The following is a 22,155-nucleotide window of genomic DNA, read 5'->3' as shown; positions in this document are numbered from 1 at the left end:
AATCACGTTATTGGTTTTCTGACTGTACATTACGTCCTTCTTTACAATTACATATAATTAAGATTAATCTTAATCCGTATTCGAACAAATTAAATTTCGCATGATGCGAATAGTTTTGTCTTCCTATTTATTAGTCCGGATAAGTTAAAAACAAGATTTTCAATCGTTATATCATCTATCGCTACTATGGTTCCTGTGCTATACTGTCAAATAAATATACATAAGAATACACGATGTCTTATAATGACACGAAGGAAACATACTGTACAACCGAGATAGTAATAAAAATCACATTATTGGTTTTCTGGCTGTACATTACGTCTTTCTTTCGCATTTCGTGTCTGATACTTGCTTTCACGAAGAACGGTACAGTACATCCAATATTTGGATATCAATAATTCCATTTGCTTGCTGGGTAGCTGCTTCGGTCATCAATTATGGAAACAATCGGAAAGGAAAGAATGATTCTGCAGTCTTCTCGTTGCTTTTTAAGTTCTTCCTTATATTTTATTAGCCGTTTTGCACGCGGCGAATATTATATCGAAGATTATGCCACAGATCGCAAGTATTATTAATATTTATGATTTGACCGCATGTTAATAATTCATGCATTTTTAGTATCGGGTATAACGACATAGTAGTAGTGATGCACGTGTGATGTGTCACATAATATTTTTTGGCATAACGCATACGATGTTTACATGCTAACTATATCGTAGAATATAAATAATTGCGTTGTCGATTCATATTAGAAATTATATCTCTGTCTTGTAATAAATTTGGAAGGTATTAGACTATAGAAATGAAGTATTAAATACGATATTTTTGGATTTCAAGTAATTAATTTATTAGATTGGTGAAAAAAGTGATCAGCCGGTGTTCATATCTTCAAATTGTTTTTTTAAATATTAATATTACAATTTATATATATGTATGTTTCATATTTCATCTATTCTTAAATTGAAAATATCTATTGCAACCGCAGCTTCATCAAGAATTTATACAGTTGCTTAAATCTCGTTTTGAAGACACATCCAACGCTCCCGTTTTCTAATTAATAGATTTAATTAAAGGAAATTTTTGGTATTAGATCCCCTTGGCTTTAAAAATTTAGCAAAGTATTTAAAAATACAATATGAAAGAGTAAAACTTTGCAAATTCATGCAATTGACATTTTTGTCATAATTTCTAATATTAAAATTGGTATTTTTGCCTACGTTTGAAAAACATAGAAATAATAGTGCCACGCTGTTCTGAAAAATCTCGTACGAGATGAAAGTTATTGAATAATTATTCCGAATTAATTGCCAGTTTTATATTGGTTTACCACTCTTTCTCTTCAGTGAATACTACAAAAATGTTTACAAAATTTTCGCCAGAACTGTTGTTGCTGCGCTTTTCTGCAAAAGCGCGTAATTCAGTTCAGAAATAAACTCGATAAACGCAAAATTTATTACAATGTGTATTTTCATATCGATTTATAAAATAAAGAGTTGTGTCCTTGAACCTATACGTATGTCCTATAAAAGTGCAAATTCTGATTAACAAAATTATTCTGAAAATTGTTCCAGAACTAATAATAATACGAACAAAGTATCAACTTGTACAAAATAAGTAGAACAAGTTAGTGGTTCTTATTTATCTTAATGCGAGTAAAAACAGGAGGATTAAAATCTTACACTTAGACACTTAGACCTTATCACATATGTATATTCATATATGAAAATGTGACTCGAACAAATACAAGTACGCTGTGATCTACCCTCGTCTTTGTAACCTGGTTAATGAGGCTGAGAGACTGCATATGAGGGTTAATTAGCAGCCAACGTAGAAGCTGGAAAACCGTGGACGCATTAGACAAGATGATGACCTATCGTCGTATCTTAAATGCAACGTCACGAAATAGCGACATCGCGTTACACACGATGCCCCTTCTTCCACAATTTACGTAGTCGTATGAAAGCGTCAGCGACGACGTATTTTGGAAGATCATTGGGGTCAGTTACTCGGACGCTCTTTAATGTCGGGGAAATTTATAGCAGCTATTTAGACTGCACCTGGCCAGTGAAATTGTGAGCGAACGTTGTGAGGTCATACGGTTGAATGTACAAAAAAAGATTGCACTTATTGCAATCTCTGTTTGAACATTTTTTTCCCAATATTTTTTATTCCAAAAAGCACGTTGAAAAAATATCGAAATCTAGAAATTCTACAAGTCTAACGAACGTCGTATCTCATCCTAATAATATCTACGTTGCCTGTCTTTACAATTATATAGAAAATTCTGATGAAACAATTACCAAATAGTTTCGACGAACTGGAAAGACAGAAGATATTCGGTTGGCAACTAAGTGATTGCGGATTTTGTCATTAGATGGTAATGTTTTTGCCACCTAATTAGTCGCTAACTCAATAATAGGAAGGACATTCTACTATTTCAATTTTCTCTAAAGCATTTTAATTAAACGCAACAGTATCGTATTTGAGTGATTGAGCGAAGCACGTCGTACAGCGACATCAAACAAATTCTATGTAACAAACAAATAACACAGTTAAACTATGGCACACGGCCGATAATGGGAAAAATTCTGCGAAAGGCAGGAATCGTTGGCAGAATCAGCAAGAAACGAGATCCGAGAGAAACTCAGCCATCGTTACGCTCTAACGATTATTGTTGACCCTCGACGTCCGTTGTTCTCCAACAACGACGACCGGAAGCATACGTGGAAAAGCGCAGATGCCCGACACATATAGCCAGTTTCTTGTTGTTTTACGCGGTTCTGGCGCGAAGACAGGAGAAAAAAGTAACAAGAAGATCGCTAAGAGTTGAGCGAAATACGTTCTCGGAGAAGCACCCGCCTTCCACATTACAGCTTGATGTATCTATTAGGTCTGGTATACATAGTTTGGCCGGCTTTCCAAACTTCCGCCAACGCCACGATGACGAAGCTACTTTGCCAACTTTCTAATAGTTTTATGACTTTTCGGACTTATGGGGCCGCCTTGTTCCCAACGAATTAGCGACTCCCGGGAAACCTGCGCGCCACGTCCAAACTTACTTTCTTTGCCTCGACCATCCCTTTTTTCTTTTTTTTTTTTCCGGCTTCAGTACCAAAGGTTCCGCAAGATTGGAGGACCGTCGTTTGTTTCAGCTGGTAAATGCACTCGGCAGTTTCCTACGTTCGGTTGTTTCGCTTTGTTTAGGGGAACTAAGAAATTGTTCGCGGAATTGTGAGATGGCTTGACTGTAAAGGATAGAATGTTTCACGCTGAAGGAATCTCAATCCGTTTAAAATTACTTTTGTCTTCTACGGCTCTTCTATCCTGCGGTTTAACCGCTCAGTTATATCTCAAGTTTGGCCACAACATGAAATAATTGTCATTGATACGCATGATCTTCGTGTTTGCCAAAATGAGTAAAAGATTGAATGGAAGAAACCCAGAGATCGCAGTGCTTTGGTTTAAGAGTGGAAAATCTAAAATGAGAGACAAGATCGTTTGCAAAACAAGTTGATCAATCGACGTGGAATACGACGTTCTCCTAAATTTCTTCTTAGAAAGTGAAAACGTTGTCTTTCCTCGTTCGTTCATTGGCATTTTTATTTGCATCAACGCCATATATCGATTTGTTCGTGCTCGAGAGCGCGGCGTAAGACAATTTTAACTCGATTATCCGAAAAATATCTCGTGACGTGGGACGCATTGATCGTCGATCAAACGTTCGCGGATAAAATACGACGACGGCTTGATAAACTCGGTATTTCTCAAACGAAATTGACTATCGACAGGTTTAAGAATATCTGCAGAGAAAAATCGATATCGGTGCGGAGACATGCATCAATCATAATCTGTTTCACTGTGCACGCTGTTAATCGTTGCAGTCTAGAATCGGATGTACTTAAAACAATAGACATTTCGAGGAGATGCGATGCTTTAATTAATTAATGTCAATTACGTCTCGTAGCTCTCTACATACCTGTCCGATGCTTTCATGAATTACCGGCAGATCAATACGATCTGCCAAATTTACAACGATTTTCCACTGGAATCGATTCAAATACGTCGTGGCTAGATGATATTTTTCTCACTTTTTTTTCTTATTTGGTTATAAATAATATTTGCGTTATTATAATTAAATATTTCTATTGGATTGTTTTACGAAATATTTCGGCTATTTCAAAATCGTAAAACGCATTCCATAATCATTTTCGTTTATTGTTCGTTTATTTGTTCGTTAACTGATTGATCAAATATATGTAATATGTGATAGCTTTAAATCAGCAATTCGGTTGAAATCACAATTCAATATAATTTTATAATTCAATACATTTCGTTTGTTTCAACAATTTTTCGACGTTCGAAGTATGACCTGACAGAGGAAACTTTGTTGCAGCGGAAGAAATGGTTCGGAATAGTATTCGTGCTTGGTTCATAATGAACTGATATTCTTTTCCAAAATTGTGAATGAGTTAATTTTGTGATACGTGACCTATCTCGATTATTCAGAAGGCGTACTCTACTTGCTTGATAATGTTGCTGAACTACGTTTTATATTGTATATAACTTATTCAAAGACCAAAACGCTATTTTTGATTATTTATTTTAATGAACAAATGTGAACTTGTGTGAACTAATAAAACTGGTGCGTATTTTATATAATATAAAAATCATATTTTTAAACCATTAATAATTGCTAAACTTTACTTTATTTTTACTTTATTTATATATATTTACTGTATTTTACTTTAAACAATTGTTTTAAACTGAATGAAACAAAATGAAAAAAATTGTTTTAAATGTGGCAAAATAGCATGACAACCGTTGTTTCCACTGAAACAACGTCATTATCATTAATTTGCAGATGGGTTATATTAATATAATTTATATATTATAATAATTATATAAAATATTTATATTATTTATTTATAATATTTATTATTAGTAATAATATCGCAGGTAATACAGATTTAATTTCATTGAATTTTCATAATAGATTTGGTTTTATTCGTATTCCATTAAAAAGTGTTCGATGGAAAATATACGTAGATTTGAATAAAACGAAACATATTTATTTTTATATGATTTTATAATTCCGATACCCGTTCGTATAAGCTGAAATTATCCAAAATATCGGAGACGCAAATGATGGGATAATATTGAAAGCAGAATTCGTTGCAAATTGCATATTAAAGTAAAATACCATGTAAAGTTCTGTTGAAAATTAAAGTAAACGTTACAAGTTAGTAATACTTAAATAAAAAAAAAAGAGAAAGAAAACGCTAATAACATTAAAAATTCTCGCGATCAATAACAGCTTAAGCGAAGCTTTGGAAGCTGAGAGTAGCCTATGTGTTCTGTAAATTCCTCTTCAAAAGAGTTTCCGTTTCAACGTTACGCTTAATAGCTTCATTTTGTTCTTTGAAATCGAAGTCCTGGCCTGATAGTCGAATCCAACAGTCCTGTTTGTAACTCTATTCCCAATATCAAGTAAACCTATTTATTAAAAGTACAGATAAATGCAAACTACGCGAACGAAATACGATATCGTGACTTTTGAATCGTTTGTTTCGTTCCCCGGAACTCTGCACATCTTCGTTGTATCTTTTATGACTATAATTAGCAATCCACAAGCTTTGTGTCAATTAAAAGCCATGAAGCACAGACGCGATATCCACCAACGCTCATATTTTCATCTATTCGAATTCCTTGGAAATCGCGATGAAATTATGAGAAATCCAACAATTGTATAATTTGTCTGATAAAGCGTGGTATTTCTTGATACTGCGATCCATATTTAATGATTCATAACCAATGAGCGAATGCTGATGATATTGTTAATTCTTAATAAGCTAGCGACGATCCATAGAGGATGTGTGCCCATTTGACACAACGAGCAGAAAGTTGCTAATAGAATTTAATTTAATTTAATTTATAAATTAATAAATTCCAGTAAATTGCTTTATTCATGCAAACCAATATTACGTAAATTCGTACAAAGAGAAATATCATTTCTCCGAAGATTAAAATTAGTCCGCGATAGCTGCGTTAAATTTTGCTCGATATTTAATTCTCACAGATCATTATGTTAAATTTCGTATAACAAATGCGCTGAACATTACATTTTTTAGATATCGAAAATTGAATTGTTGAATATCGAAGAGTGTCGGTGACATTAATCTATCGCTCGAGGAAACATAAATTGATGATGATTTCTAGAATTGAATCGATTTAAAAAACAAAGAACCCAATCTTGAGAGGATTAATCGTTTGAATAGAGTAGAAGAATAGTATGAAAGGCATTTCAGTGAAATTTACGTGATTTTACTCGGAAGGATATTTTTATGCGCCAACCTAATAAATTGCTGCCTTATAAGATTTATGAAACATGCAAAGATTAAAGAGGAAATTCCACAGAAAAGACGTTTTAAATATAAAATTCATTTAACATTCTTTTAACACCTTCTTTTCTTCATTATTCTTTACGTTGCTACAGAAACGCGTGGTACTCTCGGATAGATAAATTTGCCCCATAATTTTCAGCCATTTGAAATTCCAACCGCAACATTTTAGACAGTCTATCTATTGTAATGAAGTGGCAATAATATAATAACGTGAACCACTAGTTCGGCTAACAATAAATTTGCTAAACTTACTAAGCGAAGTCCTTGCAACTGTTAGGAACAGTTGAGGTGAGAGTGCTGTGTTCTGTTCTGCAACGTTCTACAACTGTTGCGGCGAAAGGTTGCGTTGACTTAATGCAAGATTTCTTGTTAACACATCGGATGTTTTAACTATATCCAATGTAGCATCCAGTTATGAGAATCTGACGTATGTATTTTATCAGATTGAAATTCCAATAAACTGCTTTCTTCGTTCAATATATAATTAAATGTTATTTAATCAGAATTATATAATTAAATTAATATTTATCATTCTTTTAAACAGCATCAAAGAGCTTTTTACTATCACACATACACACATATGACGCGTATTTAAGGGGAGATTCTCGTGCAACAGCAAGAAGAGCAGGTGATTTTTGTGAATTTTCTTTTCAACTAATTGCTAATTATGCGAGACGAAACTTTTTCGAGATATAATATTTTTATTTGGATTCTTCTTATTGCTTATCGTATGTTATACGAATTTTGCGATCAAATTTGACAATATAATATAACCATTGTTAGCGCGCAGTATAGCATCCGTCACAGTCGTCGAAATGCAAAAGTTACGAGATTTTCTTAAGGTCAAACAGTTTACGCTGGGATTGAATCTATTTTCGAAAGAAAAATATTTTTGAATGAAGAATTGGAGAATTCTAACGTTTAGAAGATAAATTTACCTTTCTCGGTAGGTAAACTGGGTTTAGGTTGTTCGAAAAAATATTACAAATAAACAATCGAACAGAAATTTGATGTTCAATCCCTAGAGAAATTCGTAGTAAAGTAAACGAATCCAAAATTGGATTAATCAATTAGTTTTTCAATTCTGGAGCACGCCAATTCAAAAAGTTAAACGATAAGAAGAACTGGAATTAAAAAACTACAATTCAAGAATTATTCAAAATTATTCCTACTTCAAGGCTATATATTTACATCCTGAAAATGTCTAATCTCATATAGCTAATAGAGTAAAAACATTTCAGAGTAAGAGAAATTTACAAAGATCACTTGCTTTTATTATTGTCACACGGCAATCCCCCTTAATCAACGATGTGTGTTTAATTATCTTTTTAACAAATTTTTCTAGTATCGTTTACGAACAGATTAAATAAAGCATTTACTCTATCGTCCCAAAAATCTTCTTTCTCTCATCAAAGAAAACTATAAATGTATTTTTATATTGTCTAAGCTATTCAATGATTATTCATAACGAAATGTCCAAATATGGAAACAAATAATATTTCAATATCGATAGCGTAGTAAATATTATACGTATCTATGTATATATACTGCTTGATGAAATCTAATTTTATAAAAATATATCTTGAAATATTTCTTCGATTTCGCTACGTACTTCTCGAACGAGCCAATAATAATTTTCCACGTCAAACCGATTTCCTCTCCTTGACAAATCTACTTCTCTTATAATCAGTTATGTCAATCTTTCAATAAGTCGAAAATTGACTTATTTATCTTAATATCTATTTTTTAAATACAGAGCAGTTAAAATTACTCTTGCGCTATGCGTTTAACATAAACGATAATTCAAACTTCGGTTGTCGGAGAACGACTGAAAACAAGAATGGTTTCTCTGTTGTTTCAGGCGCCAACAATGTAAACGAACCACCTATCCTCGAACCTGGTGGATACCCTGCGGGCCTGCCGCTTTCAGAATCAACCAAAGTCGGTACGGAAGTGTTCGTCCTTAAGGGCCACGATCCCGAAGGATCGCCAGTGAAATATGGTATACAACTCACGGACCATTTCGTCGTAAATCCACGCACTGGCGTTATCACGTTGGCGAAACCTCTCAATCGCGAGGTAAGTCAAATCCCCCGCTGTTTTCTTTCCCTCTTTGCTTGGATGTCGATGTGTTCACAGGATGTTTAATGTGGAACGAAACGAATAAAAATAAATCTAGAACAGGTAGAAACTATAAACCGTGGTATGTAATTAATAGAGTATTAGGTTACTTGAATTCTTATTGTTTGTAAGTATCGTGAGAAAAATATCGAAGAAAAACTTTGGCAAATTTCCGATGAAATTCGAACATTTTTGACAACGTTATGAAGCTTCAAATTTTCTTTCGCGATGAAAGAATCGAGTATCGTTAGAGAATTTGTATCGAAGTCTGGAGAAAGTTCAAAATTAGTATACTTGTGAAGAATTAAGAAGAACTGGTATGAATAAACAGAAGATAGTAGTTTTTACTTTGACAAGATAGAGGAAATACTTTTAATGAATAAAAAATAAGCATTAGCTTTTCTTCGTTTTTACCTTTAACTTTCAGCAAACAAATGCATTTACTTTTTCCAGAAGTATGTATATTATTGACCTTGGTATGTATATTATTGAACATGGTTTGAAATATATGATGCTCCCAAAAATTGATTTTGTCGTTGCAATTAGAAAAACGATATTTTATATAAATAACTTCGAAAAGGTATTTAACACTGACCTGTCCCTCGTGTCAATTTTACACACATTTCTGATAAAAAAATTATATTATTTTGCCACTTAAAGAACAATTTTTTTAAAGCATTTTGATCTGCATCTTTTTTATTCTTTGCGATCAATGCGAAATTTTAATAAAACAATCTTCAAGATTAATTATATATCTCTTCATATCATTGGCTTTTTACCATTGTGTCACATTAGGATGTGAAATTTAGGGACAGATTAAACGAAGACTACAAAAATTGATACCGTTTTGATAAAAGCAATTTGTTGTGTAAATCATTTTTCTCTTCTGATTTACTTTTGCTTATTTTCTGACCATGTTCTCAACTTTTCAATGAAGTCAAAACAAAAGACAAAAACATTTGCTTGCAAGAAAATTTTGTTTTGTTTATTCGTACGGAAAGGAGCATTTTTACTTTAATCTTTCCTCAGAAGGAAATATTTTTACTTTTAACTTTTACCGAGAAGCTTTTACTTAATTTTTATTCATACTTTACGTATACGTCTACCCTTCTGCATAAATTACGAGACATTTGCCAATTTTAAACGTAAGGTTCGGTAAAATATTTCTACAATAAAATTAAAAAAAAATATATATATATTTTATAATTAAAAATAATTTCATAAGAATAATTTCGATTTTCATAAGTAACATCATTTTAATGTTAGAAATTTGATTCGCGTCTGTTCTAGTTTACTAACAAAATCCTGTGATTTATGAATAATAGCATGATGAAGGATCACCTCTTCAAAACACATTTTACTTTTCTTGCCAATGAATTACTGTTGCAATAAATAGTTTTTTCGAATCTCAGTGACTGAAAACATTTCAATCTTTAGGAATTAAAATGTACGTTCTGTTTGCAAAAATACAGAGAATATACAAAAAAATTTGCAGCATGAATATAAAATTGTACAGTATAAAGTTATGAGCACAGATTTTTTTTTTATACACACTTTATCTCATTGTTATTAATAATACATGCTCGGCTGTCAGCATTTTCCAAACAAAAATTACCAGTTTTAGAGCAAAAAAAGCTATTTACATATGTATAATACCATACTCTCGCGTCTTCGTATATGTACAGCGTATATCCTTTTTCCACATTTCGCTTGTATTTCTATCCTTCTCGTAACAACAAACAACCACTCAATGCTGCAAATCCACTTCTCTGTTCTCCATTTCCTGGATAATGTTATACAATCAGCTTAATAAAATTTGTTAAATGTGAGTTTAGGAGCTCGTTTTCTAGACGTTCTACTTAAACACCACGTTATTAAAATGAAATGACAGTCTACACGAACTTTAGTAAGGATACTTGCTGCTACGAGTCTTCTAAACAACTCAGTGCATAGGTCGCATCTTAATGATGATGAAATAGCTGCGATGTTAGTTCAGCGATGAAGAAAGTTTCGAGAAAATAAAGTTACAATTTTCTATGTGCAGTAACATGTAAACTTCGTTCGAATAAAAATAAAGAATGAGATTTTGGTCGTCGCTAACGAATAAATATCCAGTTGAACAAATATTTATCCGAATAAAATAAAATTTGTTCGAATCAGAAATTATCCGTATAAAAATTTAATCCAACAACTTATTCGGATAAGAATGTATTCGCATAAAATTATATATTGTGTGTGGATATTTGCGTGATACATCGAGAATGGTAGTGAACGAGAGTTATATTTGCAAGCTACATTTCCAGATGTTGTAACATTGGCTTTCATGACTAACTTTTTTCATAACTAATCAGATTGGAAAGTTTATTCCTGCTTGGTAAATTATTCATTTGGTAAATTAATACTAAGAATTGTACCTGATATCTATACAGTATATGATTGTACAAAATTAAATGGCAACGCACGATCTTTCGTATTATTGTTCGAATAAACATAGAAAATAATTCGTTACGGATAGTAAATAATTATTTCACGGATAAAATATTGCACTGATAATTATCTTATCGATAAATATTTATTCGAAGCAATTCTAATAATATCTAATAATATCGCTGATGTATACTACGATACATGAAGTAAAAAGATTATTGCGATTTCATATCTGCAATTGATAAATCTTTTATAAGGACCTAGGTTTACAGTTTGATCATGATAGTTAACTATTTTTAGTAATTAATGCAAGTTACTGTTGTTTTTCATAAGATGATATTTTCTATTTTAAAAAAAGGATCAATGTATATATTTCTGAACCTTCTATCGTTTTGCGTTATTTTTAAGTATCGTTGGTAGCTTGCGAATAATTTGCAAGATTTCAGTACAAAAATGTCTCGAATGAAAATTCCCAAATATGATCGGAGCTTTTCGCGTCGAAAATACAAGGTACACATCGTAAAAAGACTTAATCGCGTAAAAAATACTATCGCGAAGTTTACAACAAAGCGTTGTAGTCGTAGCGAAAGAAGCGCACAGGCGTAAACGAAGCGTACAAGCGTAAACGAAGCTTGCAAGCGTAACTTTTCAAAGTCCGTCAATGCTATTAAAACAAAATGTAAATGAAATGTTTCTAAAAATATGATGCACTGCAACATTTTACAAATTTCACGTATCAGAAAATCCAAGTTGATGCTGATGCGACAGTTAACAAACGTATATTTCCGGCGAAGATGTAAAAGAATTCATAATTTTTTACAAACAGAAAAATTTAACAAGTTCGCGTGAAAAGTATGTTACTTTTACATGAGTTTTCTGAAACCAGCATTTCTCTCTGTTCGTAAACCTGTCTGTGAAAGAGTGGAATTACTTGTCGTAGTCTATCTGCGTGTCAAAACTTGGTTCATCATTAGACGTTTCTATAGCAAATTTTCGCGCAGCTACGATGAGATTGGAAATTTAATTTGGGGACGTTCTCCTATAGCAACCGCGATGATATAGCGAGGTCGTAAAATTGGGCAGACGTTGTTAGGAGTGTTACTATCCTAATTAACTATGATTTAGAAGCCTTAGATACTTTAATCCCGAGACCAAAAGTTTTCTTGAGGTCTGCTTCGTGTCCTCGTTAATAAATTAGGTTTTTATAACTTTATTATATTAGACGTAGGAAGCAATACTTTTCTTTTATAGCTTGTACTATAGCGGCAATCTAAAATCGAGATATCAAGGTATTTCGATATGTTTATAATGTCGACGTTTAATCTTTGAAATAGGCTGTTGCATATTGGTTTGTTTGTCATGCAACTCTGAAAACAGTAATTGAAAAATTAGGTTTTTGTAACTTTATTATATTAGACATAGGAAGCAATTCTCTTCTTTTATAGCTTGTAGTATAGCGGCAATCTAAAATCGAGATATCAAGTTATTTCAATATGTTTATAATGTCGACGTTTAATCTTTGAAATACGCTGTTGTATATTATTTTATTTGTCATGCAACTCTGAAAACAGTAATTGAAAAATTAGGTTTTTATAACTTTATTATAATGTCGTAGACGTAATATTAGACGTAGGAAGCAATACTCTTCTTTTATAGCTTGTAGTATAGCGGCAATCTAAAATCGAGATATCAAGGTATTTCAATATGTTTATAATGTCGACGTTTAATCTTTGAAATACGCTGTTGCATATTAGTTTGTTTGTTATGCAACTCTGAAAACAGTAATTGAATAATCTGATGAAATGTAATATTCAACAATTGCGTATGTATTGTAGACTAAATTGATAGCCAGAGGCGAGTATTCTAAAATACATAGACACTAATTTTGAAATATATGGTGCGTAGTTGGGAAATAGTGTTGTTATTTCTACACTCAGGGGTAAGATCAGAATAGTTATTATTTTATTGAATGGATTAATCTATCACACCGTTCTGAGCCAAAAAGACCTTTATTGCACGCGCTTACAAAAATTAGGAATAAAAACAAAAAAGCATCTTATAAGCCTATCGATTAAATTTATCGATTGTAACTAGGATCATCCTCTAGTTACTATTTCTTATAACTAACGCATTTGCATATGGATGGCGAGCACGAACTCATGTTGTTATTTTCAACAAATAGTTTTCAAATTTTTGCAATTAGTTGATGAATTTACGAAATGGCATGATATTATGACAATCAGTATTTTTGAAACGTTCAAGCAAGTGGCGAAGATATACGTGCATTTTAAACTAAAATCATATGAAAAGAGAGGAATTGGTAATATAAAGTTAAAAAATATCAACGTGTTCAATTAAAAAATTGTCCCTCTGCGAAACGCGAAAATATTACGTTTTTCTCGTGCGATCTTCCATTCTTAAACGTTCCAAATTCACAGAGACCTGTCAGATCTATCTTTACAAACGGAAATGTATAATATTTTAGTAACTTAAAAATATAAAAATAAAAAATAAATCAATATGTGTCATTGAAGTTCAGACAATAGTTTCATTGTTTAATTTTTCCGAAACGAAGGTTTCAGACCTGGTGGTTCCTGCATCTAAAAAAGCTTACACCTACAAGGCTTTGACTAACCAAATACCGTTCACTTGGTTCAATTCAGGTTCGAATATCACGAGAGTAAAATGAGCACTGTGCCTTCAACAACTCATATTGCCGCCCACGTCAATCTTTTGCTAGATATATTTCTTCATATGCAAATTTTTATTATTTCAGTATGTATACTAATATCTTGGCGACCACCTCAGTGTCTCGTATAGCTCCTATGTTCCTCATGTGTTAGTAAATTTGAGATACAGAGATACACAAATCATCTTTCAATAATAAATATTCCATTGAAAAAATAATTGTACTTTTTCTAAGGACTGGTGAATTTATTTCTATTTTTCTGAAAGATCATAGTCTTACGAGTAAAAGCTTACAGTAACATTTTTCTAATATTTTGTTTAATAGGAAACTGTGTAATTGAAAAGAAATTCCCATTTTTTCGTAACTTTCTGTCAAATTTGTATTTTTATCGCGTCGAATTTTAAACGTTTGCTTAAAGCATCACGTGTATAGTAAATTAGGAACTATAACAAGTACTTTCGGAATTTTTTCAGACTTTATCAAGATCTAAAACAGTAAGAAATCAGACCAGGGACCGAAACATTCGCAATTCTGACCGCGTTAGTGAAAAATATTTTCCGGCGGAGGAGTAATTATTCAGTTCCATACGAGAAGATAGATATCGTAGATAAATACGTGAAGGAAGACAAACTAATCGCCTTTTCGAATCTATAGAAACAATCGTATTTTCGGTAATATCATCGGAGCATCATATTCAGATACAATGAAGATGAATCGATCTGCTCCAATTATTATGGAAAAGCTATTTCGGAAAATCTAGCCGATAATCGATAATCGAGGTGCATAGATAAATGACGGCAATGAAAACGGAAGTACAACAATGTTAGTAATTTACGATATCCAGACATAATCCTAGCTATTTATACTTGAAAATCATAAATATCGTATGCGATTCGCAGCAGCGTCGATCGATTGATTTCGGACCGAATTAGAAGGTTTATCGAAGTAAAAAGTCAGGAAAACATCGGTCGAATCTTTATCCATTCAGTAAATTATTTACACGCGAGCAAACGTCTCTTTACATCTTCATAAAAATTTAAATAAAAATTATCGGTGGAAATTACCAGCGCACAAAATTGTTCGATATTTAGGTTTTGGAAATACTTTGGAAGCATTTTGAAATGAACATTTATTTCTAGTCTTAAATTACGGTTAAATATTAATTGACAAACGTAAGATAAAATGGATGAATTGAATAAATCAAATTCGTAGATTTAGTAGTAGCTCTTATATTTACAAAATAAATAACAATTTCGTAGAACAATTGAACTGTTTGACTAGAAAATAGTTAAGCTTGGCACTTGCAGGTATTTACCATAAATTTATTCTTCAAGGAGCTTTTACAATTGTTTAAGAAGCTCTTCATTTGTACTTCGTATTTCAATAGCGAGGTTGCAAATTACTTGTTCTTTGATGCTGTTTATTTGAAACATTATTTAAAGAAATAAATTTTATTGGCGGAGATATCTTTCTATACTATTTTAATCTTTGCAAATAGAAACTGATTTATTACATGCAATCGTATATTACAGACACTGCAGAGACTTCCTTATTAACAGCAACTCCACTTTCAACCCCTCAAGAAAATAGAAATACGATCCAGTAGCTGATAATAAATACGATCTCCCTTGTTTTCTTTCTTTTTCCAGATCCTCTCGCAAAGAAACCAAACTTAACGTTAAATGTGATTGATGTATAAAGAAATCTGAGATCTTTGTTATTTCTTACTGTAAAGTTGCTCAAACTTTTTTTCGCATAATATTACACATAGCGTAATGATTAGCACGTTATCATTAATAGCCATAAAGTAAATATGATTTTAGATGAATAAAGAAATATAATACGAACGATTAAACTTCATAGCAAATAGTGAATTTAGCATAAAATATTGTTATATCGTAATATTTCACTTGTTTGCTGTAATATTTTATTATTATTATTCATTTCAATCTGGCCAAGTGAAATGGATTTCACTTGTAATCTCTTTCATTTATCTTTCCATACTTACCATACCTGCCTTTACTATCGTTTTCTAGTTAACTAATTGCTTATTTGCTTAACCTATCCCATTCTATTTTTACTTTGCTGCATAATAATATACTTTGCCAATCACTATTTCGCTATACAGTAAATTTCTTTCTTAGTTGAAGATATTTTTCCTTGTGTCTCTGCTAGAAACCTTTGACAAACGTTAACACACATCTGCCCGTCATTTTCGCAATTTAATTTGCTCCACGCGTGTCAAATTCACGCAATGGTAAAATATCGATGAAATAAATTAAAATGGTATGAAAGATAATTTTGGCCTTTGTCGTTCACGCACATCCACGCTAATTCTCATCAATTCAAAGGTATCGGATTTTATCCGCACGTCAAAGCCAGGCGGTTTCAGAAAAAACGTTCCATAAATGGTCGAACAATATAATCTTTCACCGGAAAAGTGTGTCAAATCGACGCGTGGGACGGGCGAGGGTTAAAGTCTGTAAAAAGTCTGTAAATAAATAGTGTATGAAACCATGTTGTGCCCCGAAGCACTGACAGTATTTTCTAACATTTATTTTTACATACAGATTTCTCTAAAAATCCGATTTAAAACACTGAGAGTTGTTATGAGCGGGGTTTCTAAAAAATTGGACCCAAAAACTTAGGGGGATGTCCTGAATTGGAATGTTCTAAAACAGCGTTCTTTTTGTGATTTTTTTTAGAAGGGAAAGAAAGAATTGAAGTTATTGAATTTTGAAGTATGGTTTTACATATATTTAAGGAATACAAAAAAATTTTTTTTAAGTAAAAAACACAATTATAACAGATTTCTGAGCCTATTTCATGAGCGACTTGTCGCTGCAGGGCGGGAGAGATCCACCTCGTACTTCTCGACTGAAACAAAAAACCAAAAAAGGATTAAATTGTTATATATTTTTCTTCTGAGTGAACTAAACAACGACAGAAAAAAGTTTATTTAAATAATTGTTATAGCACCTTAGTTTATTTTTTTTTTTAAAGAACACTTTCTTTTCAACCAAAATTTTTAATTTAACGTTTTTTCTTGCCTCTCGTTATATCGTAATATTTCACTTGTTTGCTGTAATATTTTATTATTATTATTCATTTCAATCTGGCCAAGTGAAATGGATTTCACTTGTAATCTCTTTCATTTATCTTTCCATACTTACCATACCTGCCTTTACTATCGTTTTCTAGTTAACTAATTGCTTATTTGCTTAACCTATCCCATTCTATTTTTACTTTGCTGCATAATAATATACTTTGCCAATCACTATTTCGCTATACAGTAAATTTCTTTCTTAGTTGAAGATATTTTTCCTTGTGTCTCTGCTAGAAACCTTTGACAAACGTTAACACACATCTGCCCGTCATTTTCGCAATTTAATTTGCTCCACGCGTGTCAAATTCACGCAATGGTAAAATATCGATGAAATAAATTAAAATGGTATGAAAGATAATTTTGGCCTTTGTCGTTCACGCACATCCACGCTAATTCTCATCAATTCAAAGGTATCGGATTTTATCCGCACGTCAAAGCCAGGCGGTTTCAGAAAAAACGTTCCATAAATGGTCGAACAATATAATCTTTCACCGGAAAAGTGTGTCAAATCGACGCGTGGGACGGGCGAGGGTTAAAGTCTGTAAAAAGTCTGTAAATAAATAGTGTATGAAACCATGTTGTGCCCCGAAGCACTGACAGTATTTTCTAACATTTATTTTTACATACAGATTTCTCTAAAAATCCGATTTAAAACACTGAGAGTTGTTATGAGCGGGGTTTCTAAAAAATTGGACCCAAAAACTTAGGGGGATGTCCTGAATTGGAATGTTCTAAAACAGCGTTCTTTTTGTGATTTTTTTTAGAAGGGAAAGAAAGAATTGAAGTTATTGAATTTTGAAGTATGGTTTTACATATATTTAAGGAATACAAAAAAATTTTTTTTAAGTAAAAAACACAATTATAACAGATTTCTGAGCCTATTTCATGAGCGACTTGTCGCTGCAGGGCGGGAGAGATCCACCTCGTACTTCTCGACTGAAACAAAAAACCAAAAAAGGATTAAATTGTTATATATTTTTCTTCTGAGTGAACTAAACAACGACAGAAAAAAGTTTATTTAAATAATTGTTATAGCACCTTAGTTTATTTTTTTTTTTAAAGAACACTTTCTTTTCAACCAAAATTTTTAATTTAACGTTTTTTCTTGCCTCTCTTTTAGTTCATCGAGAAGAAAAATATATAATAATTTAATACTTTTTTGGTGTTTTGTTTCCGTCAAGAATTACGAGGTGGATCTTTCCCGCCGATTGAAGATTGCAGCGACAAGACGCCCATGAAATAGGCTTAGAAATCTGTTATAATTTTGTTTTTTACTTTAAAAATTCATTTCTTTCTTTCCCTTCTAAAAAAAATCACAAATAAGTGCTGTTTTAGAACATTCTAATTCAGGACACCCCTTTAATAGGTAAAAGATGGAAAAGGAGGTGGGAGAGAAGGAAGGGATAATCAACGATAGAAAATCATAATAAATAATAAAAGGAAAATTCATTCGTTATCATTCATTCGCATCAGTTATCGATCGTCAACACGTAATACTTTATTTTCATCTGCTATATGAGAACCCACGACTGCATTATTTATAGCACGACCTAACGCATATACAAAGCGGTTGGTAATGATCCCTACAAGTCGATGCGATTTTTTTTTTTTTTTTTTAAGTAGATAAAAAACTAATGATCGCATTAACCATCGCAGCACTTGTCACGAGAAAGAGGAAGACGTAAAATTCTTCCACCAAACGAACCATTAAGTCGTTCGGACAATCGCGTAATTAAGTTGGAACACACTGCTCTATCGAACGATATGACTTTGAAGCGTAAAACGACAAAGGGGCGGCAAAGGGCTATCGGAAACGATCTAATGCAGACGGCTATTACGCACATTCGTGAATTAGCGTGAGCGCGCGCAATGCGGGCCAAATGTCCGTGCGCCGGCCTATTTGGCTGAATTAAATCAATGCCGATTGGTCCGCGCGAATAGATGGGTCGAAATTGGCCCGCGGTTCCGTTCTGCGAAACGCCAACTCCCCGCGGGATTAATTGCCATGTTTGCGACTTCGTGGAACGGTTTTACGCTTGGAAAAGCTACTAATAACGTCCACTTCATATACGATCATCCGTTTTCCAGCAGAGCAGTAGGAATATGCTTTGCACCGCGTGGCTTTCCAAGGACCAGGGAAAACTGCTTTCTCGGATTTCACAGTTGAACGCGTTGGTAAGCTTGAAGCTTCGTAAATTTAGTTTCCTACGGGCAATTCTATGGCGGAATTGGATAAATATAATGATAAGAAGATAACTGAGAGGAGGGAAACCTGTGAAGTATAGTACACCAGAATAAGATATTATGCCATTGTTAGTTCTACGGTCAATTTAGAAAACTTTTACACTAAGAAAACAGAAACTACCAAATATTCAATTGAATGGCACGCACATAACACAAACGAGGCAAGTTAAATACCTAGGACTCCACTTAAACACAACTTACATGGAAACAACACACTAAAACAATTATAGAGGAAATACGGATAGAAAGAGGACAGATGTACTGGCTAACTAGTCGAAACTCTAAACTCAGCATAGAAAATAAACTAAAAATCTACAAAACGATAATAAAACCAATTTGGACGTACGGAATACCACTATGGGGGACAGCAGCAATGAGCCACACAAATAAACTAGAGTCGCTACAATCGAAGATACTGAAAACAATAGTCAACGCTCCATGATATGTCAGAAACGAGGATATACGCAAAGACTTAAAAATATCAACGGCCAAAGAAGAAATCGGTAGATACGCAGAAAAATACAAGAAAAGAACAGCAACACATCTAACCCAGCTGGCTGCTGAAGCGAGCAGCACTCTCATAGAAAGAAGACTAAAAAGAAAACACCTCCCTGACTTCACTAAAAAAATGAAATAGTCAAACTCGAAGATGGTATCCCGCTGGGGTAGCCATCCACATGTTATTTAGCAATTAAGAAAAATTTATCAAATGTGCAGCTGGACAAATTGTAAAGTACAAATTAAATAATAATAATAACAACAAAATATAGAAAACTCTTTGAACTCTTCGTAACCAGTTTCGCTCATATTGAAGATTTGTTGCGAAACACTTACTCTATTTAAATTGTATATTATAATTATATAAATTGTATTGAAAAAAACAGCTACATTAGATTCGTTTTTATAAGACAGTGGTTTGATAAATAAAGTAATAAGTGATCTAAGTAACGTGTGTAGTAATGGCACAAATATGAACATTTTTTAACTGTTTAAATGTATATCATTGAACGAAATAGCTACATTAGGTTCATTTTTATAAGATAGCAGTTTAATAAGCGAAGTAACAAATAATGTGAGAAACTTCCGTAGCAATGGCAAAAATATGAACATTTGCAATTGAGTATCGATCAAACAGTATACGTAATTTGAAATTAGCTTTAACTGGAAGATGCGTTATTTGAAGCACGTTCCAAGGGAAGTGACACAAGTCACCAATAAGATCAACTAATTGGCACAAGTTAGACCTACGTATCATGCGACTACTAACTCGACCTACATACTTACTATAGACTCTACAAAAGCATAGTAGTACGTACAATTACACAAAAGAGTAATTGTACTCAATTTGTTAAAACGTCTTTAAGGTTTTCTTGTAAACGTCACAAACAACATGTGTCACCCGTTACATTAAACATGTAAAATACAGCGTTGGAGCACACCAAGTTTATAAATAGTCGACTGAAACTGCATTTCGCTTTAAACTTCACTGTTGGATATTAATTTAACGCTGAAGAAAGCATAAACTGTACTAATTATAGTAGTCATTGTACGTAGACATGGAAATCTTTTTCTTTTTTCTTTTCTTTTTTCAAGCGTTAAAATATGTTTTTTATTATTCATTACTTCAGTTTGATTTCATTGCGTTAATTTGTAACAGAGTTAGCGTGTAAAATTAGCTTCCGTCGTATTACACGCTACGACTAATGAACGAATTTAGAAATTGTTCGCGACGGTGAGCAACGATACATAGCAAATAATAAAAAACGAAAAGTAAAATTTTCCACGAAGATTAACACGATGTACACGTGTTTTTCACTATCATTTTAAAAGTTAGACAAGATGATCAAGCTCCTATAAAAAGAAAGGAGAAGGAATCATTAGCAATTTAACATGCGTATTGAGATACAGTATACTATTGTGCCGTACTCATTTATCCTTGAAAATATTTGAACAATTATCGTTTAAAAATAAATTGGTTGAAAATTAATTTGTTATATATTTTGTTTTAATAAACGACGAGGGATATAAAACGTATTTCAGAATTATTTATTGTTCGAAACTATGTAAAATAAACTTAATTAATTTAAAGGAGGAAAAGATGCTTCGAATATCGTCAAGCTAATTGAACATTGTTCAAAAGTTGACTCTTTCGAAGTTAATCTTTGAAAACTTAATTACGCCCGATTCTTATTATGAATAATAATCTATTCGTAATTGACTGGTTGACTAAGTGGTTTCAGAAAGTATTACGACGTCCTTGCAGCTACTACCTTTAACGTAGTTTGCCTTTAAGTAAATGTTACGCATTTTCTATAGATGTTAAAAATATTCGAAACATTAAAAGTAATTTGCTTTCGGAAATTCTTCGTCTTACAGCGTGCCAACTACCTGTTATTAAATATAAAATTTTATTTCTTAACTTTGAATTATAAATATTAAATGCAATCCTCGTGTCAAGTTGTGTTGCACTTTTGTAAAACAGTCTAACTATGAACGAAGATTCTACGTAATAATCGTATTATAAATTTCATCCACGACACGCTTTTAACCAATTTCTTGTATCAAACTGAAGGTTCAGACAAAATCTTATTTTATTGATTTATAGATCACCTTCTTAAATATTTAATAGCACGTTGTTATAAACGTTATGTAAATGTACAAATAAACTACTAACGAATTATATACCGACTAGAAGCAGTATCTTCTCATGGAATCAATAGATCATAAATTATGATTATTTATTAGATTAATCAGATTAGCTCGGTGGAATCTCGATTCCATGGATAAAGCGGTAAATCGATTCATTATGATATTATCACACCCATACATTTGGCTCTGAAACCATTCTAGCTTTCTATCAATATTCGAAAACTCTGCTCTACTTGTACCAAGTATTTTTTATTTTCCAAGACGTATTCACTGAAAATTTTTATCAATAATTTCTTTAGAAACTTTATGCGCAAACGATGACGGCTTGTCAATTATTTCTGAAACTGCCGTCACGAAATTTGATAAACCAACAAAAGTGTTTTTTTATTTTCCAAGGCGTGTTCACTGAAGGTTTTTATCAATAATTTCTTTAGAAACTTTATGCGTAAACGATGACGGCTTGTCAATTATTTCTGAAACTGCCATCACGAATTTTGATAAACCAACATCGACATATT

The 22,155-nt window shown here is 32.5% G+C and overlaps 1 protein-coding gene across 1 annotated transcript in view; it reads left to right on the top strand.

Annotated features, from left to right (window-relative positions):
* Window positions 1-22,155, top strand: part of LOC100744797 (cadherin-87A) — a gene marked incomplete at its 5' end in the record, with an annotated part of 346,103 nt that overhangs the window by 244,913 nt on the left and 79,035 nt on the right. The window contains one exon of the mRNA XM_024364854.2: window positions 8,263-8,480. Coding sequence (XP_024220622.2) covers window positions 8,263-8,480 — 218 coding nt within the window. The remainder of the gene's footprint in view (window positions 1-8,262; window positions 8,481-22,155) is intronic.

This window comes from Bombus impatiens, unplaced genomic scaffold, assembly GCF_000188095.3.
Source record: "Bombus impatiens unplaced genomic scaffold, BIMP_2.2 scf_0109, whole genome shotgun sequence".
Taxonomy (NCBI): domain Eukaryota; kingdom Metazoa; phylum Arthropoda; class Insecta; order Hymenoptera; family Apidae; genus Bombus; species Bombus impatiens.
Note: the sequence above shows the minus strand (reverse complement) of the source record. Positions and strands in the feature narration are given on the sequence as shown.